The 21364-nt window shown below is 37.0% G+C and overlaps 1 protein-coding gene across 3 annotated transcripts in view; it reads left to right on the forward strand.

Moving 5' to 3' along the window:
* Nucleotides 1-21364, forward strand: part of RAD51 (RAD51 recombinase) — a 33865-nt gene that overhangs the window by 7920 nt on the left and 4581 nt on the right. For all 3 annotated transcript variants that reach the window (XM_070469020.1, XM_070469018.1, XM_070469019.1), the window contains 3 exons: nucleotides 5758-5875; nucleotides 6898-6989; nucleotides 16524-16618. In XM_070469020.1, the coding sequence (XP_070325121.1) occupies nucleotides 5758-5875; nucleotides 6898-6989; nucleotides 16524-16618 (305 nt within the window). The remainder of the gene's footprint in view (nucleotides 1-5757; nucleotides 5876-6897; nucleotides 6990-16523; nucleotides 16619-21364) is intronic.

Here is a 21364-nt window from a genome sequence, read left to right on the forward strand (position 1 = left end):
CCACCAGGGAAGTCCTATTTTATAGCATTTTATCCCCAGCAGAAATTTTTCTAGATTGGCATCAGCCCTCTCAAACACTGCCACTGCTTTATCAACCAAGTTTATATCACATTCTAAATCTTTTGTTGCCATGTCACCAATCTTCACAGCATCTTCGCCAGTAGATTCTCTTTCAAGAAACCACCCTTTGCTTATCCATAAGAAGAAACTCCTTATCCATGAAAGTTTTATCATGATATTGCAGTGTTTCAGCTGCAACTTCAGGTTCCAATTCTAGTTCTTTTGCTATTTCCACCACATCTGTATTTACTTCCTCTGCTAAAGTCTTGAATCTGTCAGAGTCATCCATGAGAGTGAAAATCAACTTCTTTCAGGCTCTTGTTAAATGACAGTTTGACCTTTTCCCATGAACCACAAATTTACTTTTTTTTTTTAATACTTTCTTTTTTAACAAATGTACTTAATAGCATCTAGGATGGTGAGTCCTTTCCAAAAGATTTTCAACTGATTTTTCCCAGATCAATCAGAAGAATCACTGTCTGTGACAACTGTGGTCTTACAAGATGCGTTTCTTAAATAATAAGATTTGAAAGGCAGAATTACTCCTTGATTCACAGGGTGCAGAATGGATGTTGTGTTAGCAGGCATGAAAACAACATTAAATCTCATTGTGCATCTCCAAAGCCCTTGAGTAACCAGGTATGTTGTCAGTGAGTAGTAACAGTTTGAAAGGATCTTTCCTAAGGAACTGGTCTCAACAGTGGGTTTATTTATTTATTTTTTTTTTCATTTATTTTTATTAGTTGGAGGCTAATTACTGTACAATATTGTAGTGGTTTTTGTCATACATTGACATGAATTAGCCATGGATTTACATGTATTCCCTATCCCGATCCCCCCTCCCACCTCCCTCTCGACCCGATCCCTTTGGCTCTTCCCAGTGCACCAGGTCTGAGCACTTGTCTCATGCATCCAACCTGGGCTGGTGATCTGTTTCACCCTAGATAATATACATGTTTCAATGCTGTTCTCTTGAAACATCCCACCCTCGCCTTCTCTGAACAGTGGGTTTAAAGTATTCAGTAAACTATGTTTTAAACAGGTGTGCCATCATCCAGACTTGTTGCATTTATAGAGCACAGGCAGAATAGATTGAGCATAATTCTTACGGGCTCTAGGACTTTTAGGATGGTAAATAAACATTGGCTTCAACTTAAAGGCACCAGTGGCATTAGCTGCTGAAAAGAGAGCCAGCTGATTCTTTGAAAACTGTTGAAGCCAGGCATTGACTTCTCTTCTGTAGCTATGAAAGTCCTTAATGGCATCTTCTTCCAATATAACGTTCTTTTGTCTACCTTGAAAATCTATTTAATGTAGCCACTTTCATTCTTTATCTTAGCTAGATCTTCTGGATAATTTGATGCAGCTTCTACATTAGCCCTGGCTGCTTCACCTCGCTCTTAAATGTTACAGAGATGGCTTTTTTCCTTAAACCTCATGAACCAATCTCTGCTTGCTTCAGACTTTTCTTCTGCAGCTTTCTCATCTCCCTTAGCCTTCCCTGAATTAAGAGAGTAGGACTTTGCTCTGCACTAGGCTTTGGCTAAAGGGAATGTTATGGCTGCTTTGATCTTCTACCCAAACCACTAAAATTTTCTTCATATTAGCAATAAGGCTATTTCTTACTATTCATGTATTCACTGGGGTAGTGCTTTTAATTTCCTTCAAGAAGTTCCTTTACATTCACACCTTGGTTAACGGTTTGACACAAGAGGCCTAGCTTTCAGCCTATTTCAACCTTTGACTTGCCTTCCTCACTAAACCAAAGCATTTCTGGTTTTTTTCTTCAGAGTGACAGACGTGCAGGTTCACGCCTTTCACTTGAACACCTGAAGGCCATTGTGCTGGGCTGTGCTTAGGTGCTCAGTCATGTCCGACTCTTTGCGACCACTTAGACTGCAGCCCGCCAGGCTCCTCTGTCCATGGGGATTCTCCAGGCAAGAATACAGGAGTGGATTGCCATGCCCTCCTCCAGGGGATCTTCCCAACTCAGGGATCGAACCCAGGTCTCCCACATTGCAGGTGGATTCTTTATCATCTGTGCCACCAAGGAAGCCCATTGTAGGGTTATTAATTGGCCTGATTTCAGTATGGTTGTGTCCTAAGGAACAGGGAGACCTGAGGGGAGAGACAGATGGGGATATGGTCAGTGGGTAGAGCAGTCAGAACACACACATTTATCAGTTAAGTTCACTGTCTTCTATAGGTGTAGTTTGTGGGACCCCAAAATAATTATAGTAACATCAAAGATTGCTGCCCGCATATCACCACTATGTAGTTACAGAGTTTGATTAGCTTTGCTGTTGAAGTTTTCTATAATGTAAAGCAGGTATTTAATTTATTAAATTATATTTTGTAGTTTTGTATTGATGGCTGTTATAGTTTCACAGAAATTTTCTCTGAAAAAAATCATCTTCAAAAGCTAAAGAATCTTCAAAAAATGCTTCCTGCAGCTTCAGTGCATGTAGTTCTACCACATAACCTAGTCTGATGGACAATATCTGAGATTTAATATCTCATACAATATTATATATACAACCCAGTAAATTCTGTTTTATCAGGTATTATACTAAGAGCTATGAATTTTTAAGCACTAGCAAGGCTGTTATTTTATAGTATTAATTCATTCAGGGCTCAAATATCATGAGTAATTCTTAATTTAAATCCTTAAAGATGTTGCCATCTATGGAAGTATGAAGTTGTCATTTATTAGATTGCTCAAATAAATAAATTTGTTGAAGTGGTGACATAATTGAATAAGTAAGAATTCTGAATACCTAATACCTCTTTGAAAGATTATGATATTGTTAAGCCAGTAGGTGTCCCTAAAGTCTGTTTGTTGTTTCTTTCTGGGTATCTGTTTTTGTGACTCAGTCAATCCTGCCCTTTGCTTATGCCTTGTCAGACATTTAAAAAAACTCTTTGTCAGACATTGAAAATTCTTAACAGGTATAAGACAGATGAAAGCAAGCTTATTATATAAACAAAAGAAGTCAAGTTCTGCCAGACTAGGCAGTCGGCATGGTTTTTACTTCCAATTTCATACTGGTTATAATATGTTCCTTTAAGAGCTCATAGACTAGAAAATGTAGGGGTTAAATGACAAGAAGGGATAACATCTCCTATGAGTTTGATATTTTCCTTCCACATGTTTGAGTAAAATTTTTGAACTTACTGTAAAGTTGAAAGGACGTTACAGTGAACACTCATTTACCCACCACCTGGACACAACTATTAACATTTTAATATACTTGTGTTATCATCTATCTGTTTATCTCTCTAGCCATCAGTACATCTTGACTCTTTTTGTGCTTTTTAAAGTTGCAGTATATTTCCCCCTAAATATTTTAGCATTTATTAAACTAGAGTTCCATATTGGCTTATAGTTTCTTCTCCCCTTTCTTTAGTATTCTTATTTTCTAATTTTCATTGATCTTCATTCATCCTAAAGATTGGTAGAAGTTATGGGAAAAAGAAAGAAAGAAATTCTCAAAAAAATAATGTAAGGTTTCCCAGAGCTAAAGGAAAACAGAAGTCTAAGGCCCCACAAAACATCAAAGACCCTCACCTGGACCCCTGAGTGTGAAATTTTCAGTATACCAGTTGTAAAGAGGAGACTGAACGATTTCAGAGAAAAAAAAGTAAGTGACCTCTAAAGGAACAAAAATCAAAAAGATAGCACGTCTCTTATTAGAAATCTGGGTGGTAGAAGATAGTAGAGCAATCCCTTCAAAATTCTGAGGGTAGATGATTTTAAACCTATAATTCTATTGGTAACAATATTACTCACCCAGTGTTAGGGCAGAATACAACAGTTTCAGAAATACTAGAATTCAGAACATTTTGCTCTTATCTATTCTTTCTTAGGAAATTATCGATACTTGAGGATATGCTTTACTAAAATCAGGGTAGAAAACATAGGATCTAGGTTGGAGTGGCTCTATGTCAGGTAGCCAGTGAAAGAGAGAGCAGAGAGCCCCGTTTGGAGAAGGAAAGGATGTCTTTAGGGGAAAGGAGTCAGTAGAATACAGTAAGACTGAGAGACTGGAGATTTTGAGAAATGATAAAGTCAGAGAATACTAGAGAAAGATATGGCTCAGACATAAAAGCAAGGTAAAATGGAGCATGATTTTGAAACTAGTGGCATTTAAAGAACTTTATTTGAACTTGACAGATAACTTTGAGAGACATCAGTTGTTAACATTGGAACCTTAGTGAAAGAATTGTATTTCTAGCACACCATTTGGTTCTGCAATAACTATAATACAAATGTTATAATCAATTTTTAAGTGAAGTATTAATATAGAGAAGTTTAGAGAATAAAGCAAGTCCAGTATTCACCTTTTCATTATTTTTTTCCCCTTTGTAGAAAGTTTTTAAATTACAAGTTTAATCTCTACTTGCTGTAGATTTATCCAGATTTTTCTCCTCCCTCCCTCTTTTTTTCTCTTCCCACTTTCTTTCTCTTTCTCTTCCTGTTTCTCTTCCTTTCTTTTGATTTCCTTCCTTCCTTCCTCCCTCCCTCTTTTCTTTCTTTGTTTTGTTAGACTCTGTTTATTTTACTGAATTTAGATTCAAGTTTGGCTAATTAGTTGGGGCCTGGACTTGGATTCTTTTTCTACTTCAGTGAGTTTTGATAGTTTGTGTCTTTCTAGGGATTTCTGTGTTTCTTGTAAGTTATTTAATCTGTTGGCGTAGATTTATTTTTGTGAGGGTTGTAGTAATGTCCCCTTTGTCATTTCTGATTTTAGTGATTTGACTCTTTTTAAATCAATTTTGTTGATTTTTTTCAAAGAAGCAACTTCTGGTTTTAATGATTTTTCTCTGTTGTATTTCTATTCTCTATTTCATCAGTTTCCACTCAAATTTTATCTTCTTCCTTCTGCTTGCTTTATGTTTAGTTTGCTCTTTTTTCAATAACTTAAGGTGGGAAGATTAGGCTATTGATTTAAGATCTTTCTAATACAGGTGTTTACAGCTATAAATCTCCCTTTATGTACTGCTTTTGCTACATCCCATAAGTTTTGGTGTGTTTTGTCTTCATTTCACATATCTCAGTGAATCTTCTAAATTCCCTTGTGATTTCTTCTTTGGTTCATTGCTTATTTAGGACTATAATGTTTAATCTCCATGTATCTGAAAGCTTTTATTTTTAAATTTTGGAATCAACCTATAGACTGATCATTAATGGCTTATCAGTGACTATAAAGTAGTATTAAATGTTCTCAACCTGACAGGGTAAAAGAAAATGTACAGTTGACAGAGATGGAAAAGTAGGTGAGGGAGCAAAGATCAAAGGACAAATGTCCTCATTTAACAAAGTAGAAAGTTAAGAGATACATTCTATGGTTGATGGAACAGGAAACAAAGGTTTAAATATATTGAACTTTGTACCATATTGTCAGGCCAACTGTGTATGTGTTGGTTTATCAGTTTGTTGTTTTTAACTACATGAATGTATTATTTGAATTGACAATTAAACAATTGCCCTTCTTCTTGGAGTCTCTAAATTAGTTTATCCTTTATTTGCCAGAGAGAGAAAATAATCCTAGAACTAGAACTTACGAGTGTTTTGATAACTTTTTAAAGAGAAATCATTCTGGAAATTTTGTTAGATGTTATCTCTTCCCACTACATGCCTGATTCTTGTTTTACTAAGTGTATTTCATTAGTTTGACATTTCTTATTTTTCCCCAGACTGAGGCAGCTAAATTAGTTCCAATGGGTTTCACCACTGCAACTGAGTTCCACCAAAGGCGATCTGAGATCATACAGATTACTACTGGCTCCAAAGAACTTGACAAACTGCTTCAAGGTATCGTAATCTCTTATCCTATGTCGTGAACTACGGTTAGATTATAGAACATAACTGAAATATTTGGTTCATGTTTGTTAGATAGAATTAAGAATAAAGGAAAGTATTCACATTGAAGAAGTAAGACTGAAGGGTGAGGTTTAACTTTAAAAATACTAAAATTATCTGCCATTTCATTAATTTAATCTCCAATTAATAATTGCATTCTTGAGAGTCAGCTCCCTCTGCCTAAAGAAATAATATAACCTTTTAATCTACCACAAAGTAGAAATCAAATATTTGATCATTTAAGTTTCTTTTTGCGGGGGGCACAAAATAGCATGTGTTCAGGAATCACACTCAGATTTGAGCGTTTGTTTTCCCTCCTGTTCCCCCTCTTAGCATTTACTGGCCTTATTACATGGTGCAGATTACTTATTATATTCTATGCCTCAATTTTCTTATCTTATTGAAGAAGATAAGGGCTTATCTTTGACCTCATAATGAGGTAAAAAAAAATATATACCTTATATTATTGGAGTTAAATGAATTGATAGCACAATGTCAGATATACAAAAGATATTTAGTAAACATTGGATATTATCTGTAATTTATTTTTTAAATGACTGCTTATTGACTTGTGATGGTATTGTTCTATATATTGGTTATGGTGATACTTACGTGAAGCTACAAATGTGATAAATTGCATAGAACTACACACACACACAAATGAGTGCATATATAGCTGGAGAAATCTGAAGAAGCTCTGGATTGTATGGATGTCAATTTTCTGATATTTATACTATAATTATATAAAGCATTAACATTGGGGGAAGCTGGATGAAGAATTCATGGAACCTCTATATTTCTTTGCAGTGGTCTATGAATCTAGAATTATTTCCAAATGAAGTATTTTTAAAATTACTGCTTGTTGAAGATTGGATCTCTAAATTATGTAAACATCTTTCTGATGAGCTACTGGGGTGTTTCTATGGTTATGTTTCTAACATTTGTATTGTGCTAAGAGATGTTTCTTTTTTTAGGAGGAATTGAGACTGGATCCATCACAGAGATGTTTGGAGAATTCCGAACTGGGAAGACCCAGATCTGTCATACATTGGCTGTAACATGCCAGGTGAGCTGTTGGGGCTCTGCCTAATCATAGCAGCAAGAATGAGTTGATTCCTGTTACTGGCAAGCATCTGTTAGCAAGGACAAAAAAAGTACATTCTCTGTCTTCAAAAATGCTAGGGGGACTTTCCTGGCAGGTCCAGTGGTTAAGACTCTGAACTTCTACTGCAGGGGGCACAGGTTCGATTCCTTGTTGGGTATTGAACCTGTGCATGCTGCATGACTCAGCCAAAAAAGAAAAAGAATGCTATAGCTAGTTAGAAGACAGATTGCTACTGTAAGACTTCCAAACAGCTTAGAAACTTTCAGATTATTAATTTCACATACTTTCTTGCTATCTACTAGGCCTCTCCTGGCTTTTGCTGCCCTCTTCACTAGTTTAGATTTATGATTCTTCATTAAAGTAATTCCTTTACAGATACCCTCATATTTACATTCCCCATCTGAAGAGATGCCATTCTTAGATGAACCCTATCTATGTTTTCAGTGCCTGATTTCCCCAATAGCTGATCATACTAGAGAAAATCTTAACATAAAGCTGACCTCACTTTAAATTTAAGATGACAGACTTTAGCATTCAATACTGCTTGGCAGATCTACTGAAAATTTTTCATTCAGGCAACATTTTCCCCCACTCAGTAAGAATCTCGTAATTTGTCCTTTTTCCTCTAACTTTCATGCTTCTCTTCAGCCTCACTCTTAGCCAAATAATCTAAACTGTTCTTCACATCAAAACTATAAACTCACATAGCTTTTATAAAAATTTTATTTTATGAAGTATAGTTGATTTACAATGTTATGTTAATTTCTGCTATCTAGTGAAGTGATTCAGTTATACTATATACATTCTTCTTCATATTCTTTTCCATTGTGGTTTGTCACAGGATTTTATTATTTATTTATCTGGCTGCATTAGGTCTTAGTTGCAGCATGCGGGATCTTGTTTGTTGCATCATGTAGGATCTTTCATTGTGTCACACAGACTCTCTAGTTGTGGCACTCAGGCTAGGTAGTTGCATTGCACAGGTTCCAAAGCATGCGGGGTCTAGTTGTGGCTCATGGGCTTAACTGCCTCACAGCATGTGGGATCTTAGTTCTCCAGTGAAGGATCAAACTCATGTCCTTTGCATTGCAAGGTGGATTCTTAAACCACTGGATCACCAGGGAAGTCTCTTGTCACTGAACATTGAATGTAGTTCCTTGTACTGTATAGTAGGACCTTGTTGTTTATCCATTCTGTATAATACTTTGCAACTGCTAATCCCAAACTCCCAATCTATCCATCCCCACCATCCCCCTCCCCTGTTCTTTATGTTCTGTTTTGTAGATAGGTCCATTTGTGTCACATTTTAGATTTCACTTGTAAGTGATATCATATGGTGTCTTTCTCTTTCTGACTTAGTTCACTTAGTATGATAATCTCTAGGTCCATCCATGTTGCTGCAAATGGCAGTATTTCATTCATTTTTATGACTGAGTAGTATTCCATTGCATATATGTATGCTAATCCATGGAGTAGTATTCCATTGTATATATACACATCTTCTTTATCCATTCATCTGTCAGTGGACATTTAGGTTATTTTCATGTCTTAGCTATTATGATAGTGCTGCTGTGAACACAGGGGTGCATGTATCTTTTAGAACCAAAGTTTTGTCTGGGTATATGCCCAAGAGTAGGATTGCTAGAGCATATGGTAACTCTCTTTTTAGTTTTTTTGAGGAACCTCCATACTGTTTTCCATGGTGGCCACACCAATTTACATTCCCACCAACAGTGTAGGAGGGTTCCCTTTTCTCCACACCCTCCTCCACACCCAGCATTTGTTACTTGTAGGCTGTTAATTAGGGCCATTCTGACTGGTGTGAGGTAAATCCATGTATCTATAGCCACCCTTTCTTATCTTGGGTTACAATAGAGGGTGTCTCTTTTCCTCTCAAAGGCCCTACCAGTGTGATCTGGTTACCATGCCTTGCCACCTTTCCAAGGACTCTGCTCCTTCTGTTTTCTGGTCTACCTCTCTATTAAATTATTTTCATTGTTATACAAGCATACCTTGTATCTCCTACATTAGGGAAAAAACTTCCCTGGACCCCTTCTGTTTCTTCTTTGTTTGCTTTGCTCGGATAGATTTGGAAACAGACACAGTGAGTTAAACAATTCCTAAGATCATATCACATTTAAGTAGTAGCTACAGGAATCAAACCCAACTTCAGAGCCCATGCTCTTAAAACTCTTTAAAGTAGTACCTGGCTTGTAGTAACTGACTTGTTCTCTACTGTACTGCTAGTGCCTAAGTCAGTGCTCAGTAAATACTTGAATGAATGGAGATGATTGAATTAGATGTCCTAAGGCATACCTGATATATTGTAAAATTAAAAATACAGGGGAAGTAGCATAAGTATTTAAGGAAGAAACAGGATTCCATCACACTAGAGTAATCATTGAATACTTTATGGAAAAAAGAGATTAGACCAGGATCTTGAAGAATGCTAAATTTGACCAGGTAAATAAACTAAAAAGCATTTAACTATAGGGAATGGTATGAACAGAGCAGGGGACCATAACATAAGACAAAATAAGCCCATTTACCTTTGGACAAATTGTAGGAGACAGACAGACCTTTGAGAAGGACACATCAAGACCATTTTACCACCATGGAATATTACTCAGCCATTAAAAAGAATTCATTTGAATCACTTCTAATGAGATGGATGAAACTGGAGCCCATTATACAGAGCGAAGTAAGCCAGAAAGATAAAGACCATTACAGTATACTAACACATATATATGGACTTTAGAAAGATGGTAACGATAACCCTATATGCAAAACAGAAAAAGAGACTCAGATGTATGGAACAGACTTGTGGACTCTGGGAGAAGGCAAGGGTGGGATGTTTCAGGAGAACAGCATTGAAACATGTGTATTATCTAGGGTGAAACGGATAACCAGCTCAGGTTGGGTACATGAGACAAGTGCTCGGGCCTGGTGCACTGGGAAGACCCAGAGGGATCGGGTGGAGAGGGAGGTGGGAGGGGGGACTGGGATGGGGAATACATGTAAATCCATGGCTAATTCATATCAATGTATAACAAAAACTACAAATTTTACAAGGTCTTGACCAAAGTATAAGAAGTATAGACTTGATTCTATAGAGAGTGGGGATCATTCAGCATTTTTCAATGGAAGAGAAGCATGAGCAACTTTTCAGAAATATTCTGGTAGCAATTTAATGAACTGAAAAGAGAGGCAAGAGCTAAGGATAGCTGAGGTATAATTATTATAAGCACTAGCTGGTCAGGACTACACTAAAATAATGACACTGAAGGAATATAGACAGAAGATATAAAGTATAGTGCTTAATGATTGACAATAAAAATACCCTTCAGCCCAGCATATTACTTTGGCAAACTCTAAAAAGTATTTGGGAGAGAGAGACAGTTTTGATGGAAAGATGAGTTTCAAAATTAGATGTGGTAGGTTTGAGGTGATGAGATGACCAAGTGAAATTTTCTAACAGTATTTAGAGATGTGGAACTAAGTTGTCTACAGAGAAGTAACACTGGATTTCTGAAAATAAAAGATCTGTGAGAGAGAGAAAAATAGAAGAGTAAACTTTTCACTGTTTCCCACCTCCAAGCCCTGTTTTGAAGAGCACTTTTTCCTCTTTCAGGAGGGTCCCAATTTTTCCTCGCCTCAAGGGCGGGCTGCTTACCCTCAAAGCAGTGACTGGCTGGCCCACAAAGTACTCTGGAACCTGACCCATTCCCATGGGCCAACTCTTGTTTTAATCTTTTGAGGTTTTATTATAGTTTTAGGTATTTTGAACCAAATGGCATTACAGATCTTCCTTGACACATCATGGGGTAAACCCTGATAAACCCTGATATCACATCCTGATAAACCCATCAGAAGTTGAAAGTTTCACATGTCAGCTCAGTCGTGTCTGACTCTTTGCGCCCCAGGGACTGCAGCATGCCAGGCTTCCCTGTCCATCACCAACTCCCAGAGCTTACTCAAACTTGTGTCCATCGAGTTGGTGATGCCATCCAGTCATCTCATCCTCTGTCCTCTTCTCCTCCTGCCTTCAGTCTTTCCCAGCATCAGGGTCTTTTTCAAGGAGTCAGTTCTTCGCATTAGGTGGCCAAAGTATTAGAGTTTCAGCTTCAGCATCAGTCCTTCCAATGAATATTCAGGGTCGATTTCCTTTAGGATGGACTGGTTGGATCTCCTTGCAGTCCAAGGGACTCTCAAGAGTCTTCTCCAACACCACAGTTCAAAAGCATCAATTCTTCGGCACTCAGCTTTCTTTATAGTCCAACTACTAGAAAAACCATAGCTTTGACTAGACAGACTTTTGTTGGCAAAGTAATGTCTCTGCTTTTTAATATGCTGTCTAGGTTGGTCATAACTTTTATTCCAAGGAACAAGCATCTTTTAATTTCATGGCTGCAGTCACCATCTACAGTGATTTTGGAGCCCCCCAAAAATAAAGTCTGCCGCTGTTTCCGCTGTTTCCCCACCTGTTTGCTATGAAGTGATGGGACCAGATGCCATGATCTTAGTTTTCTGAATGTTGAGTTTTAAGCCAGCCTTTTCACTCTCCTCTTTCACTTTCATCAAGAGTGAAAGTTCTCTTAGTTCTTCTTCACTTCCTGCTATAAGGGTGGTATCATCTGCATATCTGAGGTTATTGATATTTCTCCCGGTAATCTTGATTCCAGCTTGTGCTTCATCCAGCCCAGCATTTCTCATGATGTATTCTGCACATAAGTTAAATAAACAGGGTGACAATATACAGCCTTGACGTACTCTTTTCCCGATTTGGAACCAGTCTTTTGTTCCATGTCCAGTTCTAACTGTTGCTTCTTGACCTGCATACAGGTTTCTCAGGAGGCAGGTGAGGTGGTCTAGTATTCTCATCTCTTGAAGAATTTTCCACAGTTTGTTGTAATCCACACAGTCAAAGGCTTTGGTGTAATCAATAAAGCAGAAGTAGATGTTTTTCTGGAACTCTCTTGTTTTTTTGATGATCCAACAGATGTTGGCAATTTGATCACTGGTTCCTGTGCCTTTTCTAAATCCAGCTTGAACATCTGGAAGTTCACAGTTCATGTACTGTTGAAGCCTGGCTTGGAAAATTTTGAACATTACTTTGCTAGTGTGTGAGATGAGTGCAATTGTGCGGTAGTTTCACAGGTCAAATATGCATTTAATGCACCTAGCCTACTGAACATCATAGCTTAGCTCAGCTTACCTTAAACATGCTCAGAACACTTACATTAGCCTGCAGTTGGGCAAAATCATCTAACACAAAGCCTGTATTGTAATAAAGTGTTGAATTTCTCATATGTAGTTTATTGAATACTATACTGAAAGTGAGAATCAGAATGTTTGTAAGTGTACCAGCTGTTTACTCCCCAGCTCAAGTGGCTGACTGGCAGCACAGTGTGGTTGCCCAGTACCATGAAAGTATCGTACAGCAAATGACTCACCTGGGAAAAGACTGAAATTCAGATTTTTGGTTTGTACTAAACTCGTATCACTTTCACACCATGGTAAAGTCGAAGGATTGTAAATCAAGCCATAGTTAAGTTGGAAACTGTCTAGATAGATTACACTCACTTCTCCCAAGGACACAACTTACCCATGGAGTTAGAGAATAACTGAAAGGAAATATGCCTTCTTCAGTCAGTATGACAGAGGGAACTTCGTGGTATCTTAACATCCAGTGTGAGTTCTTATCCTCTCAACAAAATAACATTCATTCTTGGAACTTATAAATTTTAACATCAAATATAAATTGTTCTCTTTTGTGTATTTTCCCTTATGAAACAAATTATGAACTTTTATAATTTATTCTGTATTTAAGAGCACTTTATAATAATGTTTGTTACATCACTGTAGTGCTATGTTATAAAGATGCTATGTGCCATTAAAAAATATGGATTTTTTTTAGGACTCTGTGTCTTGGATAGAGATCACATTTAGTGAAACATATATATCTGCAGAGGCTTATGAGACTGATTCTCTCAAGTCACCCAAGAAAATCTGTCCTCCTTTTTTTTCCCCCCATTTTACAGATAATGTCCATTAGTCAACACTGCTGTCTTGAAGTGGTCATTTTAGATAGGAAAATATTTTCATTCTGCATGAATAAAAGTTTATCTAATAACAAGAGACCCAACTTAATGGTCTCCTGTTTTTCTCATCATTTTTCTTTCTCATTTGTCATTTTGATTGTGTTTCTCTCCTCAGTAACTCTGCTGATCTTTCTCATTACAACCAAAATGTCACTACTTACAGCCACATTAGGATTCCAGTATCAAGTACACATAAGCTATGTTGATTCATCTCATAAATAACTCCAGGGAGAAAAGAGGGGGATATAAGAACTTTTAGGATAGAGGGGAAGCATTGAGAAGAGGAACAGTGGTACAGTCAAGCTGCAGGAGCTACAGTTATTGCCCAAGCACCATTAGAAAATTTTAGCCAAAAGGAAATAAAACTATTTAAAATATCACTCAGATATGGGTCATCTGATACGATATGTGACCTTTATAAATAGAAATGTTTTCCCTATGTTGTTTTGACAGGGATTCACATGGAATAAATATTTAGAGTACATTACACAATATCTGTAGTTGCCATTGGCAACTCAGCGTAGCATGCTGATGCTCTTAAGTTGTACAGACAGACTCCTATCTCGGGAATGTTTATTAGTAGTCAGATAATGCCTGTTAACAATAAACTGAAGCTAAATTCTAAAACATACCCTCTCTATAAAAACAACTGAGCATTCACAGTTGGCTGAATAACTGGATCTTTGATATTTTTGTCAGAGAAAAAAAGTTCTAATTCATTAGTAATGGAAAGGATTACATGTCACTACCCTAAGAGCTGGAACCAGAGGTATAGAGAGGCTGTTAGATTAGTATTTAAATCTAAATCACCTCTTATTTGTTCAGATTTTCTTGACTTAATGAAGTGAAACCCTGTTATGTATCAGATCTGTCTAATAGTGAAGTTATATAAAGTTAAGAGTCATACTTAGGTTATAAAAATGAAGAGCCTGTGTTTGTTCACAGTACTAGAATAATTTTAAAATCCTGAAAGGACAGTATTAAGTACCAATTTTAAATGCACATGCCCTTGACAGAAAATGTGTCTTACAAAACTTTTTGCATACAATCAAGAATATATGTAGAAAGAATTTACACCATAGCATTATAAAATGGTGAAAGTTCGAAACAACTTGCATCATTACGAAATAAGAGTTAAATTATTGTTCTTGTGGTTGTTCAGTCACTAAGTCATGTCTGACTCTTTGTAACCTCATGAACTGCAGCACGCCAGCCTTCTCTGTCCTTCACTATTTCTGTGAGTTTGCTCAAACTTATGTTCATTGAGTCAGTGATGCCATCCAACCATCTCATCCTCTGTCACCCCCTTCTCTTGCCCTCAGTCTCTCCCAGCATCAGGGTCTTTTCCAGTGAGTCAGCTCTTGGCATCATGTGGCCAAAGTATTGGAGCTTCAGCATCAGTCCTTCCAATGAATATTCAGGGTTGATTTCCTTTAGGATTGACTGGTTTGATCTCCTTGCTGTCCAAGGGACTCTCAAAAGTCTTCTCCAGCACCACAGTTCAAAAGCATCAGTTCTTCAGCACTGAGCCTTCTTTATGGTCCCACTCTCACATCCATACATGACTAATGGAAAAACCATAGCTTTGACTATATGAACCTCTGTCGGCAAAGTGATGTCTCTGCTTATGGTACTAAGCAGTTATTGCAAATAGCTACCTTGGTGGTCAGCCCAGCAACACGAGATGGCTGAGGTGACACTGAAAGGGTGAGGTGGAGGAGACAAAATGAGCAGGGGTGTACAGCACATAATTTTTCCCCCTGTGACTGGGCCAGCAGTCCACTTCTCTGCTGGGACCGTGTCCATATCTGCTGTCAGTCTGCCAGTCTGCCAGACATTCATGGCCTCCCTTCTGCCCAAGGAGGTCTATATAGCTGGAAAAGAACTCCATGCTAGTACTAAAGATGCAAGAAAGTGAGAGAAGGGAGAACCTCATTCATTTTAATTCCTGTGGACTTAGCCCCCTGAATGTCAAGATTTTCTCCTCCCCAAAAACCGAGGCAGTTTCTGCTTTCTGAAGACATTCTTCTGTTGTATATATATATCCTTTGTTCTTTGCACGAATTCCTATGGTTTGAAAAATTTTATCTGCCAACCTACCAAATGACAACATAATCATTTTCCCCTTTCCAAATTAACGAAGCCTTCTGTGAGTATATGCCAAAGTCAGTGCCCTAGAGGTGGAGGATAGCTTGAGTCTTCCAGATGCCTTCTATATGTGAGGCACTGTGCTAAACACTTAGCATGAATTATCTAATCTTCAAAATAGTGCCATAGGTAGGTTTTATTACATTTTACATAAAATGTAAAAACTGAGAATAAATATTCTCAGGGTCACATAGCAAGTGGCAGAATCACATATATAAAAAGTATTTGTATGAAAATGCACAGAAAATGATCTGGGAGATGACTCCTGGGAGATGGGAGTTTTTAAAGAAGAAATTTTCCTTTTTTTTTTTTATTCACTCTACTTATTTCTGTATTGCTTGAATTTTTAATACAAGCATGTAGTACTTTTGTAATTTTGAAAAAAAATCCTTTTTCTCAGAAATAGGAAAAGACAGAATTTTGGCACTACCAGGCACTTAATGTAAACCGTTGTAAGGGATTTTCCTCAGAATTTAAAGGTTCCAAAGTAGATTTCAGGGGTGGAAACTAACATTTAGCAACATTCACTTAAAATTTGTAGAACTTAGTATCTGGTATGGGATAGGTAGTCTAAAACGGATTTCCTTGAACAGCTCATGAGACAGTTTTCCTGGCACTCCTCTCCATTTTCTTTCTTTTTTTTTAAACTCTGATTATTTTTCCTTTTCTACATTTGTTTATTTTCAATATCTTATGTGTATTATTGGAGCAAACACCTATTAAATGTGCTAGGGATATCCCTGGGGTATTTGCCAGTCTCCTTCAGCAACCCAAAGGAATGAACTCTGCTTGGTAAATATGAGCTCTGCTCATTTAAGTGTGGTCTGGATATGATAAAATGAATTGGGTATTGGATCAGAGTCTCTTGCTTATTAAAGCTAAGTAAATGATCTTCCAAATTGCCTTGAGAGACTTGATCATTCTTTTGCTGGTATACAATGATAGAAGCTTTTTTTTAATTGGAAGAAGTGTATGTGTTTAAAAAAAGGAATTTTATCACCTACTTTGGTATATATTTCCAAGCACTCTTCAACTCTGTCCAAACTCTAGCCTCACAATTAACTCTATACCTATTACTAGATGTACTTCTCTCAGAAGTGAGTGTCTCCTCCCTAGATCTTATTGTCACTTTAAAGTATTTTTTGTTTTGCTTTACTGGGAGTGGAAGCAATTATAGGTCCATCAGGAGGAAGTTGTTCAGTTATATGAGGTACAGTGTCATTTCTACTGTTCTTTTTCTCTCTAGCTTCCCATTGACCGAGGTGGAGGTGAAGGAAAGGCCATGTACATTGACACCGAAGGTACCTTTAGGCCAGAACGGCTGCTAGCAGTGGCTGAGAGGTAGGTTACTGGATCAGACAAGAGAAATATGGCTCCATCTGTCACTGTAGTGATTGCCAGGGTTAGTCTGGCTGAAGAGTGTCTTTTCCTCTCTCTTATTGCTCCATATCCCAGAGTTGTTTGTGTGTTTCAAAAGAATAACCTTCCTTAGAAAAAAAACACACTTCTTTAGTCAAAAACCTGTGAGTTCCTGTCAAACTGGATAAAAAACAAGGTCAACTATATGCTGCCTTCCAGAGAACCAGTTTAGATTCAAAGACACAAATAGACTGAAACTAAAAAGATGGAAAAAGATATTGCTTGCAAATAGTAACCATAGAGGGCTGGAGTAGCTATACCAATACCAGACAAAACAGACTTTAAGACCAAAAAAAGCATTAATTGAGGCAAAGAGGATCATCTTATAACTAAAAGGTCAGTTCAGCCAGACAATATAACAAATATATATGCACTTAATAGAGCCCCCAAATACATGCATAATTACTGGGGACTAATACCTCACTCTCAGTAATGGATAGAGCATTTATCAGATGCCCTGATAAAGAGCATCTACCAAAACCTACAGCTGGCATTTTAATAGTGAAAATCTGAATGTTTTCTCCTTAAGATTGGGAATAAGGCAAGGATCTCCACACTCACCACTTATATTTCCCATTGTACTAAAGGTTCCAGCCAGTGCAGTCAGGCAAGAAAATGAAATAAAAAGCATCCAGATTGGAATAGAAAATATAAACTATCTTCATTAATCAATGACATGATCCTATGTGTAGAAAATCGTTAAGAAGCTGCTGCTGCTGCTACTAAGTCACGTCAGTTGTGTCCGACTGTGTGTGACCCCATAGACAGCAGCCCAGCAGGCTCCTCTGTCCCTGGGATTCTGCAGGCAAGAATACTGGAGTGGGGTGCCATTTCCTTCTCCAGTGCATGAAAGTGAAAAATGAAAGTGAAGTCGCTCAGTCATGTCCAACTCTTAGCGACTCCATGGACTGTAGCCTACCAGGCTCCTCTGTCCATGGGATTCTCCAGGCAAGAGTAATGGAGTGGGTATTAAGAAGCTACATACACAAAAAACTACTAGAACTAAATTAGTTGAAAGGATGCAATCTCAATATGCAAAAATCCATTGTATTTCTATATACTAGCAATGAATAATTCAAAAATTAAGAAAATAATTCCATTTACAGTAGTATCACAAAGAATGAAATAGTAATAAATTTAACAGAAGTCCAAGACTTGTACACTGATAGCTAACATTGCTGAAAGAAACTGAAGAAGATCTACATAGAGAAACATGTCACATTCATGGATTGGAAGATGTGATATTATTAAAATGGTAATGATCCCTCAAATTGACCTACAAATTCAATACAGTGCCCATTGAAATTCCACCAACCTTTTTTCCAGATATTGACAGGCTGATTATAAAATTAATATGGAAATATCAAGAAAAGCCAAATATCAGAAAAGCCAAAACATTCTTGGAGGAGAAAAAAAAGAACAAAATTGGAGGTCTCAGTTTTCCCAATTTTAAAACTTACTATAAATAATAGTAATCAAGACAGTGTGGTGCTGCCATACGGATAGACATATGGATCAATGGAATAGAATTGAGAGTTGACAATAAAAACTGTGTGACATTTAAACATAAACTTGCCATATAACCCAGCAATTACATTCTGGTTATGTACCCAAGAGGTATGTAAACGTCCACACAGAGACTTGTTTGTGGATGTTTATAAGTATTATTAAATAGCCAAAACATAGAAACAACCCAATTGTCCATCCACTAATGAATGAATAGATAAAAGGTGGTTTATCCATACAATGGAATACTATTAAATAGCTAAAAGGAATGAAGTAATGATACATGTTATAACATGGATAAAGCCCAACAACATGCTAAATGACAGAAGCTAAACAGAAAAGACCAAATATAATTCCATTTATATGAAATTTCCAGAAGGAAAATCTGTAGAGACTGTAGACTCATGGTTGCCTGGGGCAGGCAGTAGGAACAGAAAGTAACTGCAGATAGATTGGAGAAATCTTTCTGAGCAATGGAAAAGTTCTAAAATTGAATTATTAAAGTCACTGAATTTTATACTTAAAGCACATCGATTTTATGATATATAAATTATACCTCAGAAGAGCTGATAAAGAATTTGTACATTTTTTCGTGACCTCCCTAGTGGTCCAGTAGCTAAGACTGCACTCCCAATGCAAGGGGGACTGGGTTCAGTCCCTAGTCAGGGAACTGTTAATAGATCCCACATTCTGCAACTAAGACCTGGTGCAGCCAAATAAGTAATAATTTACTTTAATTAAAAAAAGAATTTGTAATTTTCCTACATCCCCTAATAGAACTTTCAAATAAACTTTCAAAATTGTTTTCCTTAATTTTCCCTTGTCAAGGGTCAAATATGATAATTTGATCCCTACCACACATTTTACTGAAACTTAGTGATTAAATGGAATTTAATTGCATGTTGAGATGTTAGACTCACATTGGAACCTGCCATGCTAAGTTAAGGAGAATTCTCTAGTTTTATAATTGTAACAGAATTCTCTTTCCCATTTTACAATTGGAGGAGTCCAAGTCATCAGATGTACACCACTGAGGCATAAAATTAGGTTGGAACAATAATTGTAGCCCTTTGCTTCTTCTTACAAAATCCCTGTCAGGAAAAATTACTTTCTTGCAACCTGATTTTAGTTTACTAGAGATTAATATATTGAAATGTAGATTCCTTCCCAAAGTTGATTTTGGTGTTCTACAGAAAAGTATGCTATTTTATTAGTTGAAGAGTTCTTTTGGATTAAGTCACTAAGATTTTGTCCAGTAATATAAATGAGTGTTCAGATAGGATATATGAGATAATAGAATGTTATGAGGACTGGGACTTTGACCATTCACTGTATGCCCAAGCCCTGGAACAGAGCATTCGATGTTTGTTAATGAACTAATATTTACTAGAGCCATGTTTATGGCTGCTTTGTCAACTAAAAGAAAAATGTTTAGAAATTTAATTCATTTTAATCACTTCTATCAGGAACATTTTTATAATTGAGTTTATACTTAAGTATATTGCATTTAAATTTATATATCTGAGAAAGTTAAGGACAGGGCCTCCTAAGATAATTAATACCTAATTTCCTTCCACAAGAGAACAACTCTTATTGATAAATTTTTGCCATGCTCTGTTGAAGAATATTATCCAGGTGACTAGCTCAGAGGTTTCTAAGACTCTAGTCCTCCCTATAACTTCATTAGCATCACCTGGAAAATTGAAATGCAGATCCTCTGATTACACTACAGATCTACGGAAATAGAGACGATCAAGAGACTCTGAGGATAGGGTCCAGCAGTGGTGTGACAAGCTCCCCAGGTGATTGGGATGCTTGCTGAAGCTGGAGAACCATGGCCACAATTGCTTGCTAGAGTGTCCCTACCTTTTTGGAATGTATTTAAAATACTATGAAAGAGAGAAGGACAGAACTCCCTTGAGGCAATACAGCCGAGTTTTTCAATCTTACATGTTAATCACCTGAGGTTTTTTGTTTTTACTATGAAAATTCCCATTTTTTTCTTCCAGTTTTATTGAGATATAATTGACATACAGCACTATATAAGTTTTTATATGTGTATAGAATACTTGATATATAGTTGATTTTTTAATATTTGGTTGCATCTGGTCTTTTTTGCTTTTTATTTATTATTATTTTTAAAATATTTCATTATTTGGCTGTGCCAGGTCTTAGTTGCAGCATGTGGGATTTAGTCCCCTGACCAGAGATCAGACCCAAGCCCACACATTGAGAGATCAGAGTCTTAGCCACTGGACCACCAGAAGTCCCTGCATCTGGTCTTGGTTGTGGCACAGGGGTTCAGTAGCCCTGCAGCATGTGGGATCTTAGTTCTTCAACCAGGGATTGAACTTGTGTGCCCTGCATTGGAAGGTGGATTCTTAACCACTGGACCTCCAGGGAAGTCCCACATATAGTTGATTTACAATATTATATTAGTTCAGGTGTATAACACGCTGATGCAGTATTTTTATAGATTATACTCCATTTAAAGTTTTTACAAAATATTGGCTATATTACCTGTGCTGTACAATATATCCTTGTGGCTTATTTATTTTGTTAATATATATAATAGTTTGTACCTCTTAATCCTTTACCCCTATTTTGTCCCTCCCCACTGGTAACTACTTGCTCCCTATATCTTTGAGTCTGTTTCTGTTTTGTTATATTTATTACATCCCACATATAAGTGATAACATACAGTATTTGTCTTTGTCTGACTTATTTCACTAAGCATAATGCCCTCCAGGTCTATCCATGTTGTTACAAATGGCAAGATTTCATTCTTTGTTATGGCTGAGTAATATTCTATTGAATATATATACCACATCTTTATCCATTCCTCTGTTGTTGGCAGGTTAGGTTGCTTCCTTATCTTGGCTGTTGTGAATAATGCTCAGAACATGGGGATGCATATATCTTTTTGAATTAGTCTTTTTTTCTTTAGATATATACCCAGCAGTGAAATTACTAGATCATATGATAATTTACTTTCCTGAGGAACCTAAACACTATTCTCCATAGTGACTGTACCAATTTATATTCCCACCAGCAGTGCATGAGGGTTCACTTTTCTCTACATCCTTGGCAGCACTTATTTTCTTTTGGAGAACAGCCATTCTGACAGGTGTCAGGTGATAAAATCATTGTGATTTTGATTTG

This window comes from Odocoileus virginianus, chromosome 6, assembly GCF_023699985.2.
Source record: "Odocoileus virginianus isolate 20LAN1187 ecotype Illinois chromosome 6, Ovbor_1.2, whole genome shotgun sequence".
Lineage (NCBI taxonomy): Eukaryota > Metazoa > Chordata > Mammalia > Artiodactyla > Cervidae > Odocoileus > Odocoileus virginianus.